Consider the following 26983-nt stretch of genomic DNA (forward strand, 5'->3'; position numbering starts at 1 on the left):
TCAAAGGAATGGTTGTGTTTATTCCATTACTTAGCAGCTATTATGCAGATGAATTCATTTCAGCCAACAAGACCACACAAAATCATAATACTTGAGAGTAAATTATCTTCACCAAATTGAACCCCAAATTAAAACCCTTTGAATATTCTTATCCCAACTTCCTCACTGCAGTAGAACAGTTTGTCACTGCAGTATAATATTTATAGCACTTAATCTAGTTGCTGCTTTGGAAAGAATGGTGTGTTTTAGTCATTTAGCAGCATGAATGGGCCATCTGACACACCAAGTATTTATGCAAAAACCTTGCTGTCCCACAATTTATTATGTGCTTTTCATAGTACTTGTTGAATGAATTTATGAACAATGTGTAAGATGTCTTAAACCCAAAGCAGTCTTGAAATCACCTCTCCTTTAACCAAGGAAAGTTAAAATACTTAAATAGTATGTAACGTAGACATTGATATTCCTTGCCAGCATTTTCTTTAAACACATCTCCATGCACAGGAGGCTGAAAATTATGTATAATGCAGCCTACTTTTTCACAATCATTCGATACCCTCTTCCCCAGACTAGTTGTTCCATAGATGTTCACAACTGTAACAGTTACTGTTAAAAGTATATAAGAAAATGCAATTAGTTTTTTTAACAGGATTACAGAAAACCAAGTGGCCAGCTAATAGTAATGATTTCAGCTGGAGGCTTTTGGCATCCTAACCAAGAATCAGAACCACACCATATACATACTTTTTTTTTCATACATGTCATGCATGATATTTGTGTCTTGGTCCAAAGAAGGGCAACAAAGCTGGTGGAGGGTCTGGAAACAAACCTTATGAGGAGCAGGTGAGAGAACTAGGGCTGGAGAGAAGAAGGTTGAGGGGAGACATTACTGCTCTCTGCAACTACCTGAAAGGAGGTAGATTGCAAGGGAGGGAAGGAATCCATCTCTTCTCACTAGTATCTTGCAAGAGAACAAGAGGAACTGGCCTCAAGTTATGCCAGGGGAAGCTTAGGTTGGCTGTTAGGAAAAACTTTACAGAAAGGATTATCAAACACTAGAACAAGCTGCCTAGGAAGTGGTTGAATCTCCATCCCTAAATGGGTTTAAAAATCATATAGATACGGTGCTTAGGGACATGGATTAGCAGTTGGCTGGTAGAGCTAGGTTAGCAGTGTTAGGTTAAAGGTTGGACTGGATGATCTTACAGGCTTTTCCAGCTTGAACAATTCTATGATTCTTTGTTCTCTTCCCTATTTTTCTTCTTGCACTGGTTTTCCATTTCATTCATTTCCATACTCCTAGCCAGGATGCCAGAGCACCCTATTCAATTAAAAGGAACAAATTTGGTTGAGATGAAAAACATTATTTTCCCAATATAAAACATCTCAGAAAATTACAAAAAGCCTTTACCTCTGCAAGGCAGTTCATTTCCATCTGGTAGAACATAAGCAACAAGGTTACAAACTGTACTTAATGCCTCTTAGGTTAAGTGCTAAACTTACCATTTCAAATGTAGACTCTAATCAGTTGTCATGTAACAAACATACCTGCAGCTCTAAGAAGTAGAGATGTTCAATAATCTATGCTGAGATGCATATTCTGAACATACAGGCAGTTGTTTTCTGATTCCAGCAAGTATCTGTGCTAGTCCTTTTCATACCATCGTCCATAGAGAGCAGCTGTCAGTAGGCCAGAAGATGTTCTATTTTTACTTATGAAATAGTGGTTGTTTTTCCAGCCCATGTGATCAGCAAAGTCCAAGGTAATACCAGATGTCAGCAGTAGAGGAAAGATATAAGGGGTACTCATATTTCCCCATAGCTGGAAATCTATCACAGCAGTGGCATCTGTAACCTCCTGTCCACAAGTGCTAAAGCTGAGACCCCCACATTTGACTAATGCACAGGCCTGGACATAGTATGTGCCATGCACTGTATGGAGTCCATCAAAAACTCCCAAAGCATATAATTCATCAGTTAAAACAGCTCTCTGGTAATTTAAGTAACAACAGAGGCTATTGGCACAAACCTGGACCTCTCCTTGTTCCTTCCATACAGGAATAAAAGTAAAGTTGTCATACATCATTTCTGCATAAAACAGAGGAGGTGACTGTTCTTTTCCTTTTTCTGGTACTCTGCTGGGGACCTCTTGTCCCCCTACAGGGCAAACTTGATCATCCATTGAGGCTGTTCTAAAAGTCTTGCATGAGTGATATAAGTCGTCTCTGAATCTTTCATTACTCTCCAAATGGGTTTTGTAATCTGTGGTAATCACAGGAATTTCTGCTACTATGAGCTTGCCACCATAACTTTCCATGTTGTGGTAGATGAAGGATTTGACTGGAGTGTATATGCCACTCCCTGTCATGCCCAAGGTAGGGTGGTGGATATTGGCTGCTAAAACATTGACATTGAAAGCTGTTGCAAAAGCTTGTTGAAATTCTACAGCAGACAGGAGCGGGAGCTGGTTCATCCAGGCAGTTGGATACACAATTTGTTTCAAATTGTATTGTCTTATGAGGTTCACTGCAGGCTCAAAAAAGAGTATATCAAAGCACGTGAACATACCAAACTTGCCAGCAAAAGGGGTATCAAAGAATTTATAGTCAGGCTCTGCAGGGGTATCAAAAGCATCTTCAAAATACAGATTGTGTTTGCGGTAGGTGGCCACCAGCACACCATCATCATTGAATGCCACGTTGGTATTGAACTGGTATCTTCCATCAGCTGGACAGTGAGGATCAGCACGCTCACAGGGCTGCTTAGTTCCTAAGTTTGCCACAAGGAATATTTTGTTCTTCAGTGCCATGCAGCTCAGACGCTGAAGAACCTGGAGAACCGTACAGGGAAAGGTAAGGACATCAGAATATGAAGAGGTAAGTTCTACTTAAGCAGCTATGACTTACTATTTAATACTTTTCAATTTATTACTTTCAATTAGAAGTTGAACATGCTTGACAATATCTGTAAAATTTAAATGCACCGATGATGTTGTGACAAAAGCTGCTGAAGCAAGTGTCTTTCTAGACTGAAAAGTATTTCAGGTATTAATTTCAAAACAGTTTTTAAAAAATTGTTTCTGTTCCTGAGAAGTAAGTAATTAAATAAATCTATTTCAATGGCATTTGTTTTCAGAAACTTCAGACTGTTGCAGGGGCACCAATGGCTTTAAAACACCATATGTCAACTGAAACCATTGACAAGGCAGCACAACTGATCTGTGTGTGCTTTTAGAACAGCAAACATCTAACAGTGATTATGTGCACCTGTATCAATGGCTTGTTCCTGCAACTGTTTTTTTACTCTGAATTAAAAAAAAAAAAAAAAATTACTACTAGCTAGAACTTAGAGAAGCATAAATGTAAGTGGATCAACTTTGCACAAATATAGAAAAGAAAACCAAAAGTTTATAGATTAAAGTATTACTGGGATGTTCCTTCCACACCACAGTGGTTACCATAGGCCTGTAGTATGCAATCCCCACATAGGATCTGAAGGGCAAACTGAGTTCTTGCTTGCTTGTACATGATCACCAACAGTAATACCATTTGGGTATCATTCATACCATTTGCTGCTGTGATTCATGTTTGCACACAAATTCTGCTCAACAGGCATGATAAACAGTCTCCATTACTAAGCATGGTTATTTTCACTTCAGATTCAGAATAGTTGATGGAATTACTATTTTTGTAACTTGCAGGTCACACCTTCTTGGTGTGTGCTAAGTTGTGACTTCTAATGTGTTCTAGCACGTCAAGTCCCATTACTTGTGCTAATAATTTTAGACAGAACCATTGTGTAATTCCACTCAATGTTCTGATGTCATTAAGTCATTAAAACTGAGAAACAAGAATGCAACAAAAGTGAAGATACTGCTATGTTGTTTTACATAATAAATAACATTACTAACAGTGCATCTTATTAGAGTGATTACCATTTCATAGGTTGGGGAAGAGATAACAAATCCAGGTTACTCATTGAGAAGTTAATCTTGCATGTGGCTATCTAAAAATCCTTCTCTGCCAAAAATGAAACCAGTGTAAACCAGGAGACCATGAAAACAGAATCTGGTGCTAAAAGTTGTAAAACTTATTGCTTACTTCCCTATGCAAAACTTCTAGAGCTAATTTCCCACATGCAGCACAAATCTAGCATTTAGTTATTCCACTTCTCTGCAGAAATCAGTCCTACATTTACCTCTGTGTCATTGAACAAATATGGCTCTCTGCATGGATTCCACTTCTCAGAGTGTGAATGCAGAACGAAATCTAAGTAAGGATAAATAGAGCTTCTGGTGAAGTTGAAGCCATGGATTCCATCTTCAGGAAAAACAATGATCTGTGCCCCCTGTATGTAAAACAAAGACATGTTTTGTAAGCAAAGCAAACCCAACCAAATTATAAAAGGGAAAAAAGTGCAGAAGGGTACAGGGAGGCCTCTCTTTCAAAGGGCATCTCTCCTATGGAAGGGCATCTTGCTGTGGCTGAGAGAGTTGGGGTTCAGCCTGGAGAAGAGAAAACTTCACGGAGACCTTACAGCTGCCTTCCAGTATCTGAAGGGGGCCTACAAGAAAGCTGGGGAGGGACTTTTTGTGAGGGGTGTAGCGATAAGATGGGGGATAATAGTTTCAAACTGAAAGAGGGTAGTTTAGGTGAGAAATCAGGAAGAAATTCATTACTGTGAGGGTGGTGAGACACTGGAACAGGCTGCCCAGGGAAGTTGTGGATCCCCCATCCCTGGAGTGTTCAAGGTCAGGTTCAATGGGGCTTTGAGCAACCTGGGAGGTGTCCCATCCCATGGCAGGTGGTTTTGAACAAGATGATCTTTAAGGTCCCTTTCAACCCAAACCATTTTATGAATTGATAAAAAAGGGAACTTCGCAGGCAAGAGATAAAGAAAGTTAAGGATAACCCAAGTATGTTTTGACAAGAAATGTAGTTTGAAAATAACTTTTCTCTGACTTCATATGAAGTGTTAACTACCTGTATAAAAAAAGCTTATTTAACCTGGTGCATAGCTTTAGCCTGGAAAATAACATATTTCATGCTGTTTTAAGGGCATGCAAATAAGAGAATTCATCTCCGTTCACATGAGTCATGAGTGCCATTATTCAGGTTAAAGTCTGACGATGTCAAAACTGGTCTTAATTGTTTTTTCAAAATCATGTTATTTGCAAATGAACTTTGTCAAAGATGCTCTAACTGTCAAAGGTGTAGCATCATTTGGCCCAGCCAAATTAGGTATATAGGATTGGCTGGGGTTCTGGGAGTAATGTTTTCAGAAACAGCTTGAATGTGGAAGCAGTGCAAATTCTGGCAGAAATCTAGCCATGCCAGAACTAAGCTGTCTGTACCTGAAGCTCAGGTTCCTAAAAATGTAGTGGATTCCTCTTAAACCAGACACATCATCAGTCACTCGAATTCCTGTGACTGTTCAAAAGTCAGTTCAAATGTGTTATCTGTGCTATGGCTTTGGGATAATCAATGTGTCTTGGATGCTTAAAAATAGCTATTATGCTTCTGGATTGTAATGCCCAGTCATCACTCTCAAAAAAACCAGGATAAAACAAAACCCAAACAACCACTTTTTCAAGTTCTTGTAACTCCTCTGTTCCAAAACAACAGATCTGTGAAACTTGCAAGCCAATTCAACCCTGCATAGGGACAGTAATGCCTGCCTCCTCAGACTAGAACCAGCTTTGGGTTTTTTAGGGGAGAGAAGAAGAAGAAGGGGTTGCATGTAAGAAGAGCCAGAAATATTGCCTCTCTCCTGTAAACATATTTAGATGGAGAAAATTCCATGGAGGGGAGAAGAAAGGAATGGAAAACTTTACTTCCAGATAGTTGTTAATAGCAGAACATTTATTTCCAAAGCTTAGTTCCTTAGTTTTAGAAACATTCAGGAATTTCCATTGAGAGCACTGGAATAATATCAAATCCAAAGACAGCTGCCTGTAAGATTATCTTTCAATACAAACATTCCATTTAAAAAAACAGAAAGGAGCTAGGAATTCAGACCAAAATAGAAAATCAGTTTCCTTATACTAAATAACTATAGGCATGTTTTTCCAAGCCTGGAATAACTCAGGTCAGAGGAGCTACTAATTTACCCACTTTTTTTCTGAGCTGCTAACAGGTCAGAATGTCTGAAAAGCCAGACCATACTTATGTGTATAAATACAGCTTTAGTTGCTTGGGAACACAGATGTGAAACGTTATCCTCAAATAGCACTTACTCCCTCTATATATAGAGTATATAAGTATATACATAGGACACACACAACTGCTACTAAGCTGCAGCATACCTGTCTTGCAGCAGCCACTGTTTGCTGTTCATAAATGTCCAGGTTCCTGCCCATGAGTTCCAGCGCAGACTGGCGATCAACAAGGGCTGTGGGGTTAGGACTCAGTATGGACTCATGTTCATAGACAGCAGCAACATAATGCCCCTCCCTCTTAACTCTTCCTGAGACAATTTGGTAGCAAAAAAACCAGACAGACAGCTTCCAGCACAGATCCACCATGGTGTATGCCATAAATCTAGAGGAAAAAAAACCAAAACAAAAATGGGGGGGAGGGAACCTGATCAACAATTTGTGTCAGAAATTTAAAGTTATGATTCAATATGGACTAAAACTGAGAGTCTTAACAGTGTTTGAACTGAGTGTGTTGTTTTCAAATTACCTAACAATCACATGCATATTTCTAAACTTTAAGTCAGTCTGCATTGTTGCTTTAAATAACCGTGTCCTGTTTAAAAGCATTCTTGCTTCAAATACAAGCAAGATCTACTGGTCTTCTTGCTTAGTCTCAGACTACAGTTAACTTCAGCATTCATTTATAGATTACTACAGCACATATCCCATATATTTGGGAAAAGTTAAAAGCAGCTTGCAAATTTGCAGTTTCTACCCATTTTGTGATGGGGGATAATTTAAAAGTAGCCCTATCTAAAATTACTTGAAGTCTATATTTAGTAGTCAAGTAGAATTAGAACATACTTCATCAATACAGAAACAGATAATTGCCAAAAAAATGACACTGCTTCTGCATTTATCTTTCCATCACAAAAATGCCAATGGATTATGGATTCACTGTATTCCAAATCCACATATCTAATAAATTGACTTATTTGTCAAAAAAGTGCAGCTTTTTTCAACATATATAAAAATGTTGAGTGCAATTCAGATCTGCATTCCATCTATACAATGCAGAAAGGTAAGATTAAAAATGTTTTCATAGTAATAACAACAAAGCAAAAATCCATACAAAAATGCAGAAAAACGGTATTACTGAGCTTTTCCTGGAAAGACAGGAGGAATTATGAGTCCAGAAGGCTGGGGCACACTCTTCAATATGGATTGTAGCCTTTTGATTTTCCAGGTTGGAAGTATAGTTACCTATACAGAACAAGGGCTGACTGATACAGTCAACAACTGTGCAGTGATTAAGAAGTACTATGGAAATGTCATTTTCTTCAGAATTATTCCCACAATATGAGAATTCTGTATTTGTCATGAGTGTTACTAGTATCAATAAGGAATTAAATCTTGAATATCAGTGAAGTTGAAAGAGCAGGAGAAATGCACTGGAACTATATTTTGATGGCCTATACTCTACAAGTTCAGTTACTGACTTTTTAATTGTATTTGCTCTATGGTAACTCTTATTCAAAAAAAAAAAAGTTCCAAAACTATTTTTTTTTTTTTCTCAAAGGAGGGCAACCAGGCTGGTGAAGGGACTCGAGCACAGATCCTATGAGGACAGGATGAGGGAGCTGGGGCTGTTCAGCCTGGAGAAGAGGAGGCTCAGAGGAGACCTCATCACTCTCTACAACTCCCTGAAAGGAGGGTGTAGCCAGGTGGGGGTTGGTCTCTTTTCCCAGGCAACTCTCAGCAAGACAAGAGGGCACGGTCTCAAGTTGTGCCGGGGGAGGTTTAGGTTGGACATTAGAAAGAATTTCTTTACTGAGAGGGTGATCAAGCATTGGAATGGGCTGCCCCGGGAAGTGGTGGATTCTCCATCCCTGGAGATATTTAAAAAGAGACTGGATGTGACACTCAGTGCCATGGTCTGGTAACTGCAGCAGTAGTGGATCAAGGGTTGGACTTGATGATCTCTGAGGTCCCTTCCAACCCAGCCAATTCTATGATTCTATGATTCAGTTCTTAGTGCCTTTTGATCTTTGCAATCCACAATTCCCTGAATTTTTCCAAAGCAATTGCAGACTGAAAGACATATGCATGAAGAGAATTGTCTAATTCCCAGTAGGAGTTTTGCAGGAAAAAAAGATAAATTTTTAACTAATCCCATTTTTATTTTTTTATTTATGTTTTACTAAATGTAGTTTTGCAATTAAAAAGGAAAGTCTATATCAAGTTAACATCTCTTGTCTTTCAGAATGAAAAGCAACTAATACGCTATCGTTAATGCTCCTTATATTTCTTTGTCTAAAAAGTTTAGCATCTAACAATCAACAAACTGAAGTGTGAGGAAGTCTATTCAAATATATTTACTAATGCCTTAGTTTAAGCTACTTGTTTGCTTACATGTTGGGAGGGAAGGGGTGGTTTGGCAATGCCCATCAAACAAATAGGACTCTGCTTTGTCCTGTGCAGCTCGGCTTTGCAAATGAAATACCGAGGTACATGTGAAGATACGAAGCAGCAGCCGGGGGAGGGAGGAGAAGTGGGAAGTCCCTCACAGTTAAGGAAGCCACTGAAAATAAACACAGTGTTGCACTTCACTGGCTTTTCTAGAAATAGAAACTATCTTTTCTATTTCTGTAATCCATTTGGCTCTTCAGAGCCAAAATGCCTATTTAGGGTAGGAACCGGTTCTAGTCAGCCATTCCTCAACAAAGTTGTCAAGTAATATGTAATTAGAATTCAGCATTGCTAGTGATAGAAAAAGCTGGCAAGTTTCAGATCACAGGATGGAATTGCTATGCACTAGAAAAATAGCTTTTTGCCTTCCAAGGAAAACACACAAACATGAAAAATTAACAGATTGTAATGGCCTTCTACAAAATGTTCTTTGTTGCAGACATACTTGGAGAATTCCCTTTTTTTAATCTGCTGCGGTTTCTTTTCTGATGGTCAAAACCACTCAAAGTAACAACCTGAATCCAACTACACAATCCCACCTGGCTGAACCTGGGCCCACTAAAATAATTTAATAACTGAACTAATTCCTCTGAGTCCTCATCTTTGGTAGTGATTACTGATAGTCCTATAGATGATGGCTGTGCCCCTGAGTGATTGCTCCCTGATGCCTTTCCCCTATCTGACAGCTTAAACAACAGAACCCTGATCTCTAATGGATTGCTTCTAAGGAGGAGAGCTGCAACAAGTTCAGAGACTGAGCCAAAAGCCAAAATTCCCTTTCAAAGCCAAAATTAGGATGGCATCAGGGTTTACTCAGCCCTTAGGTTATGGGACTCCAAATAAGTCTCAGCCACGTTCTGCTGTTTGTTTTTTTTTTTCCCTAGCAGAAGGTGCTACACTATCTAATAAATCCTTTTCTTGAAGAGGAGTTAAATTGCTTAGGGTCTACAGAGCAATCACCTCACCTGAGCCATGACTTTAAAAAAAGATTTCATGAACACAAGTGGTTTTAAAATTTCATCTTTTTTTCTGCCCTTTTTCTGTAATTTATGTAGTCTTTTTCTCAGCAGATACACTTCAGTAGGATCATCTCACCCAAACATAATATGTCACAGTAGTATTACTGTCATGCAGTCACAGTATTCTAGTTATAGTTCTATACAAAACCTGGAGTTTGAATAAGTGTTTAAGTTTGGATGCCAATGCTGACAAGTTTTTCCCTGCAGTCGCAGTGCAGACTGTTTTCCTGTTTGTTTTTTCAGAACATCTAATTTCAGTGCATTGTAAAGCAAAGCATACTGATGCTATGTCACTTTTCAACAACTTTGGAAACTTAGAAACATGTCAACTCCCACTAAACATAAATATATACACAGAGAAAGGCAATACATACCCTGCTTCTTAGCACTTCTATACTCAGAAGATTCCAACAGCCTATAAAAAACGTAAGTAGCACAGCACTATCTGGGTTCTCTTTAAGTCATTAATAGCAAATGCCTGTTAAGATATAATAACAAACAGTAACAGTTACTAGGTAAAATATTATATTTGCTATGAAGTATAATTTAAAGTCTTTTTTCACTTTGAGTGATATCCATGAATGGCGATGTTCCTGCTATATAGAATATTTTACACAACAGTCCCTATGTAGATGTAAAAACACAGGGAAGATTCAGCTTTTCTTCTACTGATCCCTCCTGTCTACTGCTGTTAAATGCTGCACTATATTGTAATACAGTATTTTTCTATATATGTATTTATGAAGAGTTTTTAGCAAAGCAATAATGGCTTAATCAAAACAGGTAACATACACTTCCCTTTATGAAAGATGTATATTCTGTGTTCAGTGTCTTAAAATCATCTAGTCTCCTGGCTTTCATCCAGAGATGCAATGTTTTTAAGGAATGCTGCCCTTTCTAATGTAATGTTTTGAAAATTTCACAGCAATCCTGAAATATACTTTGTTCCTTAAATAAAATGTGTTATCTTATTGTCAGAGGATTAATCAAATGCAGTTATTAGTGGTTCAGCTTGAACAACTTCAGACGGTAGCACAGCTGACATGACAAAGGGGGGGCAGCAGGTATTGCCAACTGTCTCTTGGACACATGCAGACCTGGTGTGGCGAGCATGGGCAAAGACAGGTAAAAACAGTGTGTCCCATGCTCTAGTGAGGATTTTCGAGATGCCTCTTGCAATATACTCCCACTCCTCATGAATGCTCGATTCGGGTATCTTCATCTAAAAGGACCTTGTACTTTGCCCCGCTCTGTGTTAGCAGCCTCTGACCAACTCCGCAAAACGGGAGGGCGGCCGCCCTACTTACAAACGCCAGAGGCCTCTTCCAGGTGGAGCTGCCGCACTCCCAAGCACGGCCTTCGGGGGAGCCTGGGTCGAGCTGAGAACCAGACCACCCGCTGCGGCCTCTCCCGGTGTGGGCCCGAACCCCTGAGGGACCGGCGGTTGGGCGGCGGTTGGACGCCGCTTAACGGCCGCTCACCGCGCGAGGCTTCGCGAGGCCCTGGGACGCTCCCGCCCCCTGGCGGCTGCTCCGCCCTCTGCAGCGCCACGGGCCGTGGGGGCGGGGAGAGGCGTCCCGGCCTCCGATTGGGTGCCCGCTCTGGCCAATAGGAAGCTCCCTCGGCCTCCGCTCCGGTCCCCGCACCGTCAGCCAAGGGGGTCAGGGGGAACATCCACCTCCCTCGGGCCCGCCCCCTCCGCTCTCTCATTGGCCGGACGCGGTGCCACTCAACTCCACCTCGCCTCGGGCCGGGGGTCCTACCCCGCCACCTGTGCCGGGGGTGTGTGACGGCCGTGCGGAGCAGCAATGGGGTCCGGCAGCGGTGCGGAGGCTGTCAGCGGGGCCCAGCTCATCGCGGAGTCCCTCAGGGCTCAGGTAAGAGCGGGGAAGAGCGGTGAGCAGGGCAGTTCCTTCCGACGCCGGGGCGCTTTAGGGTGCTGGTGGGGCTTGAGGGAAGCGAATGTGCGCGACCGGACTTACCCTGCGCGCCGCTGCGGTTCTCTTGGGGCCGGGCAGAAGGGGCGGGGAAGGGTTGCCCTGTCAGGTTGCGAGAAGGAGGGAGGCTCGGCCGCAGCAGCTCAGGGAGCGGGTCTGGTCCCTCTGGGTCCCTGTGCCGCCGGCGTGACAGGCGTGAGGCGGTGACCCCGGTGCACCTTTCCCCAGTCATTCGCTTCTTTCTTGCGAGCTTCCGCCTTCCCCAGCGCCGTGCCTCCGCTACCCTCAAGTGGTGCTGACCGACCTCTGGAAACCCCTCCTTCGCCTCTATCAAAACTCTGTGTTGTCTGTTAACTTGAAATGGTGCTAAATTGACACGAAAAGGTAGTTCAGACGCAATGAAAATAATCATAGCCCTTTCTTGATCTAAAAGTTTCTTTGAGCTGTCCCGTTTGTTTCTTGGAGCTTTGTTTCTGTTTAATGCTCAGTGAAAGTGTAAGAACACGAAATGATACCGGGAATTTTCAGAAGCTGACATGTTGAGACAGGAGAAGGGTGTAGCAGAGACATCCCAAGTAACAAGTGGTTGCTAAAAAGTGCTGAACAGGTTGAGTGAGGAGCTGTGCTGAACCCTTGTGAAAGTGCTGGAGTTTGGAGGCCTACAAGCAGTGAAACAACTACAGAAGACTGAGCTGCAAATGCTATCTGCCACTGTATGTGTTTCCCCACTAAGTTTCTGTGTGAATATATGTGCTGATAGAGTTTATTTTTAGGCTGCCAGTATGGTTATTATGATCGTGTTATAATAACGGGTTATTAAAGCTATATTTTAGAAATAATTATGATTTCTTTTAATGTTTTTCTTTTTAGAATATTGAATACATGTTTGGCATTGTTGGTATTCCAGTCACTGAAATCGCAATTGCAGCACAAGCAGTTGGAATAAAATATGTAGGAATGAGAAATGAACAAGCTGTAAGTATATGTTTGTAATAGAACTAATACTTTCTTTTGGCTATTTCATAATAGAATGTAATCTAATTTATATTTTGTGACTAGAAATAACATGATCTCCTAAAGAACCTGTTAAAGAACCTGTAGAGAAGCAGTTACTGTCATCTGGAATAAAGGAGAGCATTGGTTGTTTGAGCTGGCTGTTTTTTCACTTCTGTCTTCACTTCCATTTATCAGTGTCCTTTTTCTACTAAGGACATTGCAACTTTTTACATTTTTAGATTTATTTCTCCAATAGGGGAGAGAAGGTAGAGTGAAAACAGGGTGAAAAGAATTTGAAGAGGACGTGTTTTAACATCAAAATGTCAGGGTTTCTCTTTGGGGTGATGAAAAAGGATGAACAGATATGTATCTTGTAACAGGTTTGGCTTTCTTCTTTATCCTCAGTGAAGTTGCAGTAGTTGCTTGGCAGAGGAGAAGGTGAAAAGTTATACTCAGTATATTCCCAAGACACCTAATATTTACCCATGACATAGTTCTAATTCTCTAAGTTTATTAATTGTGCTATCTGGCTGTGGAGGGTATGTATGCATCTGCTTTCTTTATTGGTGAAGAGATTCTTGGTCATGAGATTCTGCCTTATTTCTGAGCGAGATGTAGCAATAGCCTGTAAAACTACAGGATAAACTGTTTGACTAGAAAGGTTAGGTTAAAACATGAAGTTAAAAGCTAAGTAGTACTACCAGTATCTGTTAGCTCATCTCCAGCAGCCTGTAAGATGCATTAAATTACTTCTAGTAAAATTATGTCATGTCCTATATGCCCCTTGAACGCTGAATAGTTGTGCTGCAACTTCAGGGGGTGTGTGTTTTGTAATTAGTGATTGCTGACTGGGTTTTGTAATTAGTGACTGGGTAATTAGTGATTGCTGTGGTTGTTTAGAAGACTGATTGATAACACAGATCAGTTTTAAACTTCAAAAAACCCCTTTACTAAAAAATGCTTTGCTACATGGGTTATTCATTTACTGTACACATTGTTAATGTTTAGTTCTTAATCGTTAATGGTAATTATCACTACCTGTTCAAAGCAGTCTCTTCTTGATAATCTTATCCTAAGCTAGTCATGAGGAGATGATACATTGTAGTTCATGGTGCTAGCTCTCAAGGGAATCAGACTCAAGAACACTTCAATAAGGGCAGGTGGAACCAAAGTGGACAAATCTGTTTTCTACACAAGACAGGTGCCTTGTCCTCTTGCATATCTGTTAGTTGTTTTCTGTTCTGAATTTAGTTTTTTGGGTTTTTTTCTGCCTTGCTTAGCCATTGCTGCTTTTCCCAAAGCAAAAGTCGCATCTTTGTAGCTCTCAAAGTTGATTTTTTCAGTGGCCAGTAGTTTGCCATCAGCAGGTTGATTATTGTTCTGGGTCTGCTGCTTTAAACTTGTGTCTGTGTTTTCAAGGCCTGCACTTAACTTGTATGTTGTAACAAAAGACATTATGTACCAAGCTCAGGTTCATACAGCCAGTTCTAGTAACAACTTGATTACAATCACTATGAGAACATTTAGCATTAACATTAACATATAATGGCTTCAAGCCTGCTCCTAGGAGTGGCAGTACTATATTAACTGGGCCACTAGGTACAAAAATGGTGAATCATTGCTTACTAGCTATGTTGTATTAGTTTGTTAATGTGTAAGTTGAAAACAGACTAGTTTAATTAAACCCTGCTTAGTGTCCTTCTGCTTGTGTGAGAGCAACAGATCTCTAAAGTCCAAACCCAGTCCTCACGGGTGGTTGCACATTTCAGTTCAGTGCCTGCATTTGGACCTCCTGCATTTCTTCCCAGTGCTGAGAGAGAGTTTGGTGGTAACTGGCAGACAGTTTTGTCTGTCTGAGGAAAATTAGGGTCTAGTTTCAGCTGATCAACTCTGTTGTAACCTTAACAGCTGAGTGCCATTACCAGTATTTAGTGGTGGGTGTGCAAGATTCATAAATAGAGTTTTTGTTCTTAGTGTTCACACAAGAAAGATTTTTTTGTTGTTGTTGTGTTTGTTTTTTTTTATGTGCCCCTTCGAAATCGCTCACAATTCTGTCTTCTCTAAATGCATGTTGCTTCCTTGCAGAATGAAGCAGTAGAAGTTTTAATGGTAATGTCTGTAGATGAACTCAAATTCAATGTGCTTTATTTTGCCACTCCTAAAAATAATTGCCATGGAAACGCAACACCATGTTTTGAGCTCCATTAACAAGATTTTTATAAACACCTACTTCAAAGATTTCTAAATGTTTGCGCACAAATTGTCATCAAATTATCTAATTCTTGAGTATTAGCAACGTTTTTCTTCTCCATGTCAGAGGCTTACGAAAAGTAGAAAGAGATTTTTCATGTCATTATACTTTTTTGTCAACAATTCCTTATCCTCATGCTGCAAAGATAATAAGGGCTGCTTGTTACTCCTCTACTAAGCCCCAAGTTTTTATCAATCTGTATCTGTAGGAGCATGAGGATGTAAGCTCATGAGGATGTCTGTGTTTTCACTTATTTAACTTGAGACTTGCTCACATGCTGTGTTAGCTAGGATTAAGGTAGGAAAATGTGCAGTAGCTTTGTAAACTTTCAGAAGAAGCTTTTGTGTTACTAATTCTTCTTACCACAGCAGTACTTAAATAAAACCAAAAACTGAAATCTCAATTCTATTTCAAAAGGAAAGAGGCAGGCTACAAGGCCAGGAACTTACTTAATGGGAAAAAGTTCTTTTGTAACTGTCTTAGAACTTGCCAAGTTCAAGACAAAAGTGCAAGAATCTGAGGGAGGTAGCTGGCAATATGTGAACTGTGTGAATCCTTTGGAGTTCTTGGGTGTCCTGTAACCTGCTTTTTCTTGATCGCATGTAGTCTTGTTACCAGGTGAACTTTATATCTGGATGTTTATTATTACTACAGGAATAGCATAAAACTATACTCCATAATAGTACATCTGCTAAGCTATGTTAACACATGTTGTAGGCATTGCTTTTGTAAAATTATTCAAAATGCAATTTTTCCTTAAAATGTTAACGTAGCTAAAGCTAAGTGTGGTACTAGAAGTAGAGAAGTACTTAAGCATCTCTGCTTTCAAAGACAGTCCCTAATCTTCTGATGAAGCTCTTCAGTGTGTGATTCAACCTTTTGCCTAATTTCTGAAATATGAGGAGTCGTTCTAGTGATGACCAGATTTCTGTTTGTTGCCTTTCTCTTGTAAACCCCTCTTCCATGTTACTCTTAAAGGCAGTAGAATGCAGAAGTTTTTTACGTTCTGTTCATTTTGCTTATTAAATCTGTACCTGCTTATTTTCTGCATTTTAGTTGAAAGTTATATACAAGATAACATGATATGAATACACATTAATAACTGTATAATTAACTCCAATGTTTCCAATAGGCCTGTTACGCTGCATCTGCTGTTGGATATTTGACTGGCAGGTACATTCCATAATTATTAACATTTATAATAGTGTAACATTGTAAGTATTAGACACAACGGTTACAAGGTGGGGATTTTTTTCTGTTTTGGAGCTGGTTTTGAGTGGTTTTAGTGTGTGCAGATGTAGGGTGGTTATAATGGAACATGAATTTTAAAATAACTGTCAGTAATGGTTATCAGTGTTTCTGTTGCTATGATTCAGGGTAGGACCAAGCAGGTTTTAATTCCTCAATAGTTTAACATTACTGGTAGGAGGGACAGAAATCACATCACTATTGGTTATTGCAGCTTGGTGAATCTCCTTTACTTTAAACAATACCTTATCAATACAGAGAATCTTCATAACTGTACAGTCTCTCCTGTGCTGTTTCTGACACAAAATTCTCTTTTCTCCTGATTTTGTTCTTAATGCTGTTGGGGCCTGTGACTTGAGGTGGGCTTCTTTGGTATGCCATACATATTTTTCTAAAGTAAACATCTGGTGTCCACTTACTCACAATTGCAGACCCAATGATGCAGATGATCATTCCTTATTCTGACTGCAAGCATGGCACTTGTGTTACATAGTTTTATGGGGTTTGTTCCTTTAAATAATCCCAAGAAGTTAGCAGATTGTTTTTTTTTTCTGATATGTAACAAGAATTCTCAGTGATTGAGAATTGTGATTTTTTTTTTTTTTTTTATTTTTTTATTTTTTTTTTTTTTTTTCATCACCTGAAATAGCAAGTGCCTCTGTTTGAATTACACTATCATAAAATGTTTTGAGTCAGATGCACTTGTTTCTTTATGGGCTTTCTTCACTGGTATCTAGTGCTAAAGTGGAACTCAGAAAACTGCAACTGGCTTCCCAAATTGCATAGGAATGCTATATAACGAAGTAAATGCAATAAAAGGACTAAGGAGCTATATTATGGTGAGCCTGCATATGACCACTGTGCCACTCTGCAGGTGGCACTTAACAACTGTCCACTTGCTTTTTCCATTAAGTTGCTACAGCTAAATGATTTTTGATTTCTCCATCTATCTTTATTTGTTTATACAAACCCCTTGCTATTCATGCCTTTTGATGACATGAGTTAAACTTTATCATTTTATGTTTCAGCATCTTACTAAATGTTGTTGGTGGTTTATTCAGTGTTCTTTGTGTTCACTTTCCTTTTCTTTCTGTCTCATTTTGTTTTGTTTTCCTCTAGACCAGGAGTATGTCTTGTAGTGTCTGGCCCAGGATTTTTACATGCCCTTGGTGGGATGGCAAATGCAACCATAAACTGCTGGTAATTTAACATTTCCCCTTTAAAATTCTAATTGTTGTTGCTGTTTGTTGCAGCTGTTGAACTCTATAGTATTTTGTATAGGACTTTTTTTTTTTCTTTATTGTGGATATTGAGAGGGAATTCTTCATTACTAGCCCTAAAAGTAATTTAGGTTAATTTTGTGTATTCTCATGGAAAAAAATCTTTTCTTGTCCTACTCCATCACGCACATAATGGAAGAAAATCTATCTATCTATATACTTGGTTGTATGGATACATTTGAAAATTAAGTCAATACACATCTAGTAATGCTTTATTGATCATGGAGGGTCTAAGTTTTTTTCTAAATTTAAATCCACATTGCCTTCAACTTACTGTATTTCATATGGGAACAAGATGACAACTGGATTGTTAAAATCCATATTTGCTCCCCACGCCCACATTTAGAGCAGTAATTAAGTATTGAATTAAATGATGTACAGAGTGATAGCATTTACTCCCACAAGCCTTCTCTGGGATTTGGCAACTTTAGCTGGTCTGCTGTTGAAAGCTGTTCAGAAAGCTGTAGGAGGTATTTGGGTAGAAGCTCTGGTGATAAAAAAGTGCACATCATGTGGAACATTAGATGAGCTGTGGCTGATGGACAAAGGAAGCTCAATAGTAGGAAAGCTAAGAATTAGAGATTGACTAAAGTTTTGCTGTCCCCATGTGACCTGTGATTTAAAAAAAAGATTATAGAAAGACCTTGCTTTTGAACAGTCATGGATTTGATTATAAGAAAGAAACATTCGTGGCACTTGCTTATGGATTTGCAGGAGGCATTTCCATCTTCTCTTGAACGGAGCTTTGTCTGAGATAAGCTCAGTCTTGCATAAACCTGTGCTCTTGGCAAAAAGGTGAAGGTGATGATTTATTTAGTTTGGCAGAATATTTGACAATTTAGTAAGAAGGCTGACTTCCACTGACAAAGTCTTTGGCCACTTTTTTTCAATGGAGAATGAATGTTACAAGGCAAGAGCGGGAGTGGCTCAAGCAAAGGAAAGGACATGAAAAGACAATACACAATGAGGGGTTTGGTTGCACTGATTAAATACAGCTTTCTGTGAAAAGTTGGTTTTCATAAGTGTAGAGTGTTTGTTATATTTGAGTATGGGGAAGTAGTAGTTATTTTGTTCAATGAAACGTTTAAATAAATTTTAAAATGGTAAGTGAAAGGAAGGCAAGGTTTGTCACAGTGAAACAGGCCGGCTAATTCTGGGTCATCATAACCGTTTTGCTGAGGGGAGAGAATCAGCAGAATAAAATATCTAGTGTATGCTCCAAATGGATTTTCCATAAGGATTTTTCATAGAGGTAAGATACAGCCCGAAGTTCTCATCTCACTGTGTCAGGGATTTATAACTGAGATTTTTGATTTGTGGCAGAGGAATGGCCTGCTTATGAAGTGGATCTAAAAGCAAATTGTCTGCAAAGAAAATCTGTTCTCTCTGAAAAGATTGTTTCCTACTGTGGTTCTTAGCTCTAGTATTTGTGCACATGACAATGCCTCTTATGAACAAACATCTCAGTACTTTTTAGATTAGCTGTTGCAATTTCTCTCAAAACATCTTGTCACCCATGTTATAAAACTTTAATGAAAATTGCTATCAATATGACTTGGTTTTCAAGTTTATGTGCTAGATGTGGCACACTTGATAGAGCCATACTGTCCTAAGACCAGTGACCCAAAGATTTCTAGGAAGTCTACCAGCTGATACTTAATGATCCACTCCTCTGCTGTGCTGGTCTCTTTCTGTTCTTGTTGAGATCTGTGGATGCTGAAGGTACTCAACATTCCAAGAGCAGTGGCATTTGAGCATCATGAGAGTTTACTGTTGTGATTGCAGCTTTAAAAATATATGCAAGTTTAACGTGGGTTTTGTTGTGGTTTTTTTTTTTTTTTTTTTTGTGTGTGTGTGTGTGTGTTTGGTTTGTTGTGTTTTTTTTAATATACTTTTCTAGGCCTTTGATTGTTATTGGAGGCTCTTCTGACAGAAATCAGGAAACCATGGGTGCTTTCCAAGAATTTCCCCAGGTACACAGACATATAACTTTGTCCAAAAATATTTTAGTTAATTAATTGATGTTTCTTCGTTTGTGTAAGATTTAACAGTGACATTTCCTACCATCTTATACTGCTGTTGATTTGCTCCATCTACTGGTGTAAGCTTGACATTGCGGAAATACAGCAAATTATCTGGAATGTCTTTGTCTGCAATTATGTTAGAACTTATGCTCTACTTCAGGTTCCCAGCTGGTATAAGCTACTGTTGTCTGACTTTTCTGAGATGAAAGAATACAAAAAAAGCTTTCCAAGAGATGCATCACCACTTTGTGGAAAAATATACCTAAGTGCTCAGTGAAATTAATCTGGCTATGACAGTTTCCACCAGCTGAGGAGTTGCATTTTTTTGTGTGGGAGTTCTCAACTTATTGGTTTCCATTTGGCATTTTTTTCCCATTTTATTCATGTTAAAATGAGATGGAAATGAGCAAATCACTTTGATAAATCAATATAATGGTTATATGCATTTATTCAGGTTGAAGCTGGTAGGCTCTACAACAAATTCTCTGTCCGTCCAAGCAGCCTAGAAGTCATTCCTGCTGTTATTGAGAAGGTATGAAAAAATAATCTATTAGCAGCAGAACATGGAGTAACTTTGTCCTGCTGTATAAGCTCTCAGGGTTTAATTTTTTGTATAGCTGTTACTATAAATAGTTTGATCCTGCAGATGATGGTTGATTGAGTAAATGAACAACCAGGGAGATTTTTCCTGTGAACAGGAACTGGTTAAAAATAGATCCTGGTCCAGTCTGATGCTTACTCATCCCTGCAATGTGTTTTGTTAGCTTCAGTAAGAGCTGCAAAATTTTTATGAAAGAAATGCTTTTGGGGAGATGTATAGTAACTAGATATGTAAAACTACAAGCTTCAGCTCTTTCACTACTTTCACTTTGTGAACCAAATTTGGAGGGGTAGCAATGGAGATGGTTGTCTATGGATTTTGGGTTGGTTTGTTGTTTTGGTGGGGTTTTTTGAGACTGAGACAAAACACATCCTTATCTCAGTATTGCAGAAAGCTTTACAAAAGTATCAACTCCAGCTATGTCAGCAATACTGTTTCCAGAAGCACAAATTCAGCAGAGCACATACCTGTAATAGAATAACTGGAATCAAAAGTAATAGAAAATAGAGGCCTGGGTTGTCTTGGTTTTTCTCTGTGCTGCTATAAATAGAATTTGCTATGAAAATTTAATTTCGTATTTCCAAACACTAAAGCTAATAATGCATCTGTCTTATTGCAAATTAAACAAAAAAATTGCTGTCTAATACTGTGCATCTGCTGAAAGCCTTCAGCTGGCATATAGGGGAAAATGTGAATAGTTATCAGAACTTCAATTTATTAGTATAAATCAACAGGGGCTTTCCCTGTGATGGTTCAGCAATATGAAACTGTGTTCCTTCTCTGCTCAGAAAAGGGTTTTCTTGATTTTTACACACAAGGATTTTAAAAATCCTTTTAAGCAGTGGTTAAACATTATCTGTTTCTAGGCTGTAAGAACCAGCATATATGGTCGTCCAGGTGCCTGCTATATTGACATCCCAGGGGATTTTGTGAATCTTCAGGTGAATAAGAGCTCTGTCAAGTGCGTATATTAATTATTTTTCAAGTAAATGAATTTTCATTTCGAATTCCTTTTGTGTTTTCTCAAAACAAGAAAAATATCAACAAGCAATAGATAAAATAATTTGTCACAAGGTTTAAATGATACTAAAAATCCAGGCTCTAAATGTAACATTCGATCATAGCAGATTGTTATGTTATTATGATGTTAGAGATTATAGTTTGCAATGAAATGTGCAAAAAGAAATGAATTAATATGATGGTAATACAATGATGTCACTTTGTAAGTCTCTGGAACAACACTGCCTTTAATGGTAAAGAAACATGCAAGGAAGATTTCAAAGCCTGTTTAAAAAAAAATAGGTCCTGTTCTGATAAATGCTGTGAGAAACGTGATGTGTAGCAACTGCTATTTTAAGCTAAATAGTAGGTTTTCTGTTTCACAGTTTCTTGTTTTGAAGTTTTTAAGAGCCTCTCTTGTTTTGCTTGACTTTCAGGTACATGGAATGTTGTCTGCCACCTCCTGTCAGCAGAGCTGAACAATCTGCTGTATCCAAAGCACTGTGTATCATTGCTCATTCCAAGCAGCCTCTGCTGATCATTGGCAAAGGTAGCATGCTTTGATATGACTTGGAACTGGAGAAGTTCTGGGCAAGAACAAAGGCCAAAGTGAATCTGTTCTAGGTTTAGGATGTTTATATTCTGTTGTGTAACTGTTGAGTTTTTCATCTTAAGATAAAATAAAAGTTTAAGTAAAAAAATATTGGATAATCACTGCCTTAAGCCTAGAGCCAATAGCAAGGGATTACTTCTGAAATTCCAAACAAACTCTGTTAGAATACAGAAGTGATATTCTGTGTTTGATGCTCCAGCATATATAGCAAGAATAAGAATTAACAAAGGTCAGTTTTACATTTGGACTTACTGAAAGTGCCAGCCTACCTGTGTGGAGACATGAAGCAACATAGCAAGTTATTGCTGTTACTGCTTTTTTGCAGACTTTGTTGTACTTTGTATTTTATTCCTGAAACAGAGGGGTCCCTAAAGATACAGGATAATTACTCTCTGTGGTGGTTTGCTTATTTTGTCCCTTATTGTGCAATGTTAGTCACTGCAGTGGCATTTCTGTTGAGAAAACAGGTCTGCTAGGAACAGAATTGAATCATAGAATCACAGAATGTCAGGTTGGAAGGGACCTCAAAGATCATCTGGTCCAACCCTTTTAATATTATTGTTTATACGATATGTCTCAGTACCCCATCAAGCTGAGACTTAAAACTTTGTCTGAAATGGGGGAATCCACCACTTCCCCTGGGACACTATTCCAATGTCTGACTGTCCTCATAAAATAACCAACTTGTTTCACTCAGGCTGTTTTCCTGTACGTGTGGGTTCTGTGTTTAATTAGTCAGGGATTGAAATGATTGATATGAAGTGCATCTTCTCATTGATTAGGTAATGAAATAGTAGACAAAAGGTAGATCAGGAGAGTTGTGGATTTTTCCTCTCCTGGCTTGGTACAACATGTACTAAAGGGTGTTCTTTGAAAGTGAAAGGTAGAAAATAAAAATATTTATAGTATTATGTTTTGTTGATGTCAGCAATTGAGAATCTACTTAGCAAATGTGTCTTAACTTTTTACTACATATTGTTGTTAGAAGAATTTTTGGAAGAAATACAGGTATTTATTCATCAATATTTAAGACTTGTGATCTTAAGTTCTGGCACAAGGACCAGTCAGTTATTCTAGATTGCCTGGCAACCTTAACTAAGCAGCCTTGTATGGAAGATAGTGTCAGATTAAATGTATGCACAAACATATAACTTTACAAAGTCCTTCTTGAGCTTCTCTTTTTCATTACAGGCTTATAGTAGAACTGTTAGGGCAGGTGTTTATGGAGCATGAGATACAATGACATTGGCAGGGGGTGGGGGCAAGTTAAAAATGACCAGAAGCAACACACAGTTCATCTCCTGCTGCTCTTGCAGAAGTCTCTGTCTCATAATACTGTACTTCACCCACTCAAAATTGCCATTTTAGATAAACAAAATCTACTGTTTTTCCCTGCCCTGCTTTACAGAAATAGCTAAATAGTTCAGCTGAACTCTTAAAAAAATGTTTGTCAAAAATATGGGAAGTTTTAACCCAAATACTTGTAGTTTGGCATGTTATGTTCTAAATTCTTCAGAATATAAAATAATAAGCAGCTTTCATAATGGGATATTTTTTCTGCCAATAACATGATCAGGTTAATTGGAGTTCAAGCAAATACAGTACATGTCTGTAGTATTAAGCAGTCTCTTTCATTTCATTTAGGTGCTGCTTATTCACATGCTGAAAACAACATCAGAAAGTTGGTGGACCTGTGTGGACTGCCTTTTCTGCCTACACCAATGGCAAAAGGAGTAGTTCCTGATGACCATCCAAATTGTGTAGCTGCAGCAAGATCAACGTAAATATAAAGCAAGGCTTCTAATACTAACATCTGAGAAAACAACTAGGAATTAAGGTGGTCTACAGATGGCAGGGAAGACAAAATGCATGCAAGAAAAATCTTTGAACCACATTTTGTACCTCACTTTAGAGCACTGAAGATCTTGGAAAGAAATGACAGATTTAGGTGGATCACTTCTGTCAATGTATAGAATGCTGGCCAGGAAGACACTTTGAAAGCTAATATTCTGTAACTGAAACCTATGGCAAGTAGATGTATCAATGTTGTTAGTATGTATTTCCTAAGCTAAAAGGAAATTGGTGAACAGTTTGTTAAGCATTGAACTTAGTGCACTCCAAAAACTACTAGCTTCTTATTTTAACACCAGAAATAGAAGCTTAAGATGTGCACATTGCATTGGAAGTGTTACTGTCTCTGCATGATGTTTGCAATCACCATCACTGAATTGCAGTTTATTTTAAAAGAAAGTTAAGGTATTTAAAGCTACACTGAAGGGCTGTGTTTAACTTACAAAAGCTCTTTTTTGCCTTTGGCAGGATTAATGTGAATGAACCATAGGAACCCTCCTAGACAAGAATATGCACAGACAGCTTGTAGATGGAGCTTTTACGTACTTGGAGATTAAAATATTTTATGTTGTTGAGCATCTTAGCTTTATCACTATTAAGCATGCAGTTGGGAAAGATGGAGAATAAAAGAATATACCAAACATTGTACCCAGCTGAAAGGAAATTAACAGGTGTCAAAACTGAGAGATCCACAGCAATCTGAATTTGTTGTCAGTATCACAGTAGTGAGTCTTTTACTTTAACCTCAGTGTTGTTATAGCATCTTGGTAGTCTCCTAGTATAATGATTCCTTTCCCAAACACAGTGTATTGGGAAAATAGTAATTAATTTTCTTCTTGTGTTCCTAAACTCAAGAATGGCTTGGTGATTTGCTGTGTAAAACGATAATTAGTCTGGGGGCTAAGAAAGCAGCTTAGAGAAAGGAAAGGATGATATTCTGGTGTTTTTCATTGTGCTTAGGATTACTTCTAATTTTGAAAACACTGATAAATTTAATAATTCCTCTTTATCCATTTCTCTTATGTCCCTTTATTAGAGCATTACAGAATGCTGATGTAATCATCTTGCTTGGTGCAAGGTTGAACTGGATTTTGCATTTTGGTCTTCCACCAAGGTTTCGACAAGATGTAAAGGTTATTCAGGTAAACAGGAAAATTATTCTCACTTGAAGAAAGTCCACTTTGTTCGAGCACTGCTTAGAACAATTGTAAATTGTTTTGGTAGTGTCATTCATGTACCATATACTGTCCTATGGACAATGAATTACAGTGCATATAGTTACTTTAGTTTGTCAGAAATAGTCCTGATTTCTTTAATGACTTATTTTTTCTAAAAATAGTTACAATGTTTTTCTAGCTGTCAAGGAATTGGTGCTGCTGCAGTGAGGAGGACAGACATTTCTATGTAGCTGGCTAATAAAGGATTAGACTCATGATACTTGTATGATCTGGAATTTACATGATTGAAAGGAAATTGCCTTGAAATTGTGAAGCCTTCCATACTGTAACTGCTTTCTGTTGGATTTTTTTGACAAAGAATTACTTCCAGATTGAGTCATTGATTATAAAAGCTCAGTCACTGGGAATGTTATTAAGAAAATAGAAAAAAAGGTTGTTTAACTACAAAATATATTTGGTGATCTGCTATCTCATGGAAAGATTATATCCTTAAAAATCCTGTTTATATCCTTAAAATCTTTTCCCTTTGTCTGTGATCGAAGAGTAGTAGTTGATTCAGTGTTCTGACTGTCCTGCCTTCAGTGACCTGGGACATAATCTCAGCTTTCAAATTTTGCATCTTTTCCAGAGGAATAACAGTTTTTTAAGTTAGGATTCCTTTTGGCTTATATAATAATTCATCTTTTGTGTTTCCTTTTTCTAAAGAACATCAAGAAAAATATTTTTCTATCTTAAGAGTTGTTGTACTTTCACTGTCAAGGATTAGTATTAAAATACTAATTCACTTCATAGTCTATGTGACCTGGTTAGCATTCCATGTAACTTCAGAGGTCTTGTACATCACTGATTAAGAAAGTGGGGCAGTTCCTTCAGTGGTTTTGATTTATTCCTCAGTTTCTTCATACTAGTCAAATTCTTACTGCCAAGGAATACACACAAACTTTTCTCTGTAAGAAAATTTATGTCTGTTTATAGGCTTTAAGGGTGTACCTAAGCCTAGATTTTTAGTTCTTGTATAATTGTCACTAAAATCACCACCTTCTCCTTAATATTCTAATAACATCCTATACTCTCTGTAAAAGCTTTAAAGGAGCAGTCAATGTTAAAGATATGATTTTTAATAAAATAGGGATGTACTATAGGATTTGACTTTGAATAAAGCATTTCTTAATGTCATTTCAATGAAAGGCAAAGGAAGTTGTGTGTACAGCCAGAGCAAGGTCTGAAGATGTTGCTAGACAAAGTTCCTCACTTAAACTGAAAAAAATTCTTTAATATCTTTGAGTTAATGGTAGTCTTTGTTTTTGAAATCCAGATTGATATTTGTGCAGAGGAGCTGGGGAATAATGTGAGGCCAGCTGCAACTTTATTAGGTGACATAAACTCTGTGACACAGCAGGTAATGTCATATCAGATGTTCTCCTATTCTGACCTTATTTTTTTTTGTTTATATAAAGTGAATTACCAGTTAAAACCCCAACCAAACAAAAAATCCCAACAAAATAAAGAAGAAACAAAAAAAAAAAAAAAAACCCCAACCTGTTCAAGGAAAACCATTTTTCAGGCAACATATTCCTGCTGTGCATCCAGTCTATTCCCAAACTAAAAGCTGAAGATTCTGATCAGTTTTACTGTGATTGTGCTGGGATCTTTCTTGATAATGTTATGCCCGTGATGGTGCTTTGTTTCTTTGTTTGTTTGTTTTTTAACATTTTGAAAGAAATCTCGGTAACATTTTAATGTTTTTCCAGCTCTTGGAAGAATTTGGCAAAAAACCATTGAAATACCCTTCTAATTCAGAGTGGTGGAAACGGCTAAGAGAGAAAATTGTGAGCAATGAGGAAAGATCAAAGGTAGTGTTTCTGTTAAAGAAAAGAGGTTTCTCACCTTACCAGGTACCAATGCATAGTCAAATTCTGCACTGTATTACAGATTCTATGCATGGTTACGAGTATCTCTTCTTTTTAAGGGATTAGCATTACAGAAAACCCTGCCCATGAATTATTACACAGTCTTCCATCACATCAGAGAACTTATACCCAAAGACTGCATCATAGTGAGTGAGGGAGCAAACACCATGGATATTGGACGAACTATGCTTCCAAATTTCTATCCCCGTCAAAGGTGTGGTATTTTCTTTCTTGTGCTGACTCAGCAGGCTAGATGTAGCTATGAATGTTTTCACTTAGCTGAGATGTGTGATAGTACAAAATTTTTATAATCCTTTTTTAAAGTTCTGAATAAAAAAATTACAAGTTTAGTATTCTGGGAGAGGGGTTAAGGGAAGTTTTCCACTCATGTACTGATGCCCTGTCTCTGTGATTTGTCTGTGTGCTCTGCAGCCAAATGGTAATAGTTTTGCACTCTTTTGAGGAAAGCAA

At 38.3% G+C, this 26983-nt stretch overlaps 2 protein-coding genes across 6 annotated transcripts in view; one reads left to right on the forward strand and one right to left on the reverse strand.

Moving 5' to 3' along the window:
- BTD (biotinidase) lies at window positions 1-11756 on the reverse strand. 3 transcript variants are annotated; one of them, XM_071735569.1, is made up of 6 exons: window positions 11607-11756; window positions 9999-10102; window positions 6305-6539; window positions 4198-4347; window positions 956-2830; window positions 1-829 (listed from the first exon to the last, which is right to left on the reverse strand). In XM_071735569.1, exons 3-5 carry the CDS (start codon window positions 6533-6535, stop codon window positions 1646-1648), a joined length of 1566 nt encoding a protein of 521 aa, XP_071591670.1. In that variant the 5' UTR covers window positions 6536-6539; window positions 9999-10102; window positions 11607-11756; the 3' UTR covers window positions 1-829; window positions 956-1645. The 3 variants fall into 3 exon arrangements, with proteins under 3 accessions (XP_071591670.1, XP_071591669.1, XP_071591671.1); XM_071735568.1 differs by lacking the exon at window positions 11607-11756 and adding an exon at window positions 10932-11178; XM_071735570.1 differs by lacking the exons at window positions 9999-10102; window positions 11607-11756 and adding an exon at window positions 10932-11109.
- Window positions 11329-26983, forward strand: part of HACL1 (2-hydroxyacyl-CoA lyase 1) — a 20308-nt gene continuing 4653 nt past the window's right edge. Inside the window, exons 1-13 of one of the 3 annotated variants that reach the window (XM_071735564.1) lie at window positions 11336-11501; window positions 12432-12536; window positions 15941-15981; window positions 17176-17256; window positions 19237-19309; window positions 19815-19892; window positions 20828-20922; window positions 21398-21510; window positions 23218-23353; window positions 24461-24566; window positions 25918-26001; window positions 26354-26455; window positions 26572-26726. In XM_071735564.1, the coding sequence (XP_071591665.1) occupies window positions 11433-11501; window positions 12432-12536; window positions 15941-15981; window positions 17176-17256; window positions 19237-19309; window positions 19815-19892; window positions 20828-20922; window positions 21398-21510; window positions 23218-23353; window positions 24461-24566; window positions 25918-26001; window positions 26354-26455; window positions 26572-26726 (1238 nt within the window). In that variant the 5' untranslated portion in view covers window positions 11336-11432. Of the gene's footprint in view, window positions 11502-12431; window positions 12537-15940; window positions 15982-17175; window positions 17257-19236; window positions 19310-19814; window positions 19893-20827; window positions 20923-21397; window positions 21511-23217; window positions 23354-24460; window positions 24567-25917; window positions 26002-26353; window positions 26456-26571; window positions 26727-26983 lie in introns of all 3 variants that reach the window. The other 2 variants (XM_071735565.1, XM_071735567.1) reach the window with 2 other exon arrangements.

This window comes from Heliangelus exortis, chromosome 2 (genome assembly GCF_036169615.1).
Source record: "Heliangelus exortis chromosome 2, bHelExo1.hap1, whole genome shotgun sequence".
In the NCBI taxonomy this organism is placed as follows: Eukaryota; Metazoa; Chordata; class Aves; order Apodiformes; family Trochilidae; genus Heliangelus; species Heliangelus exortis.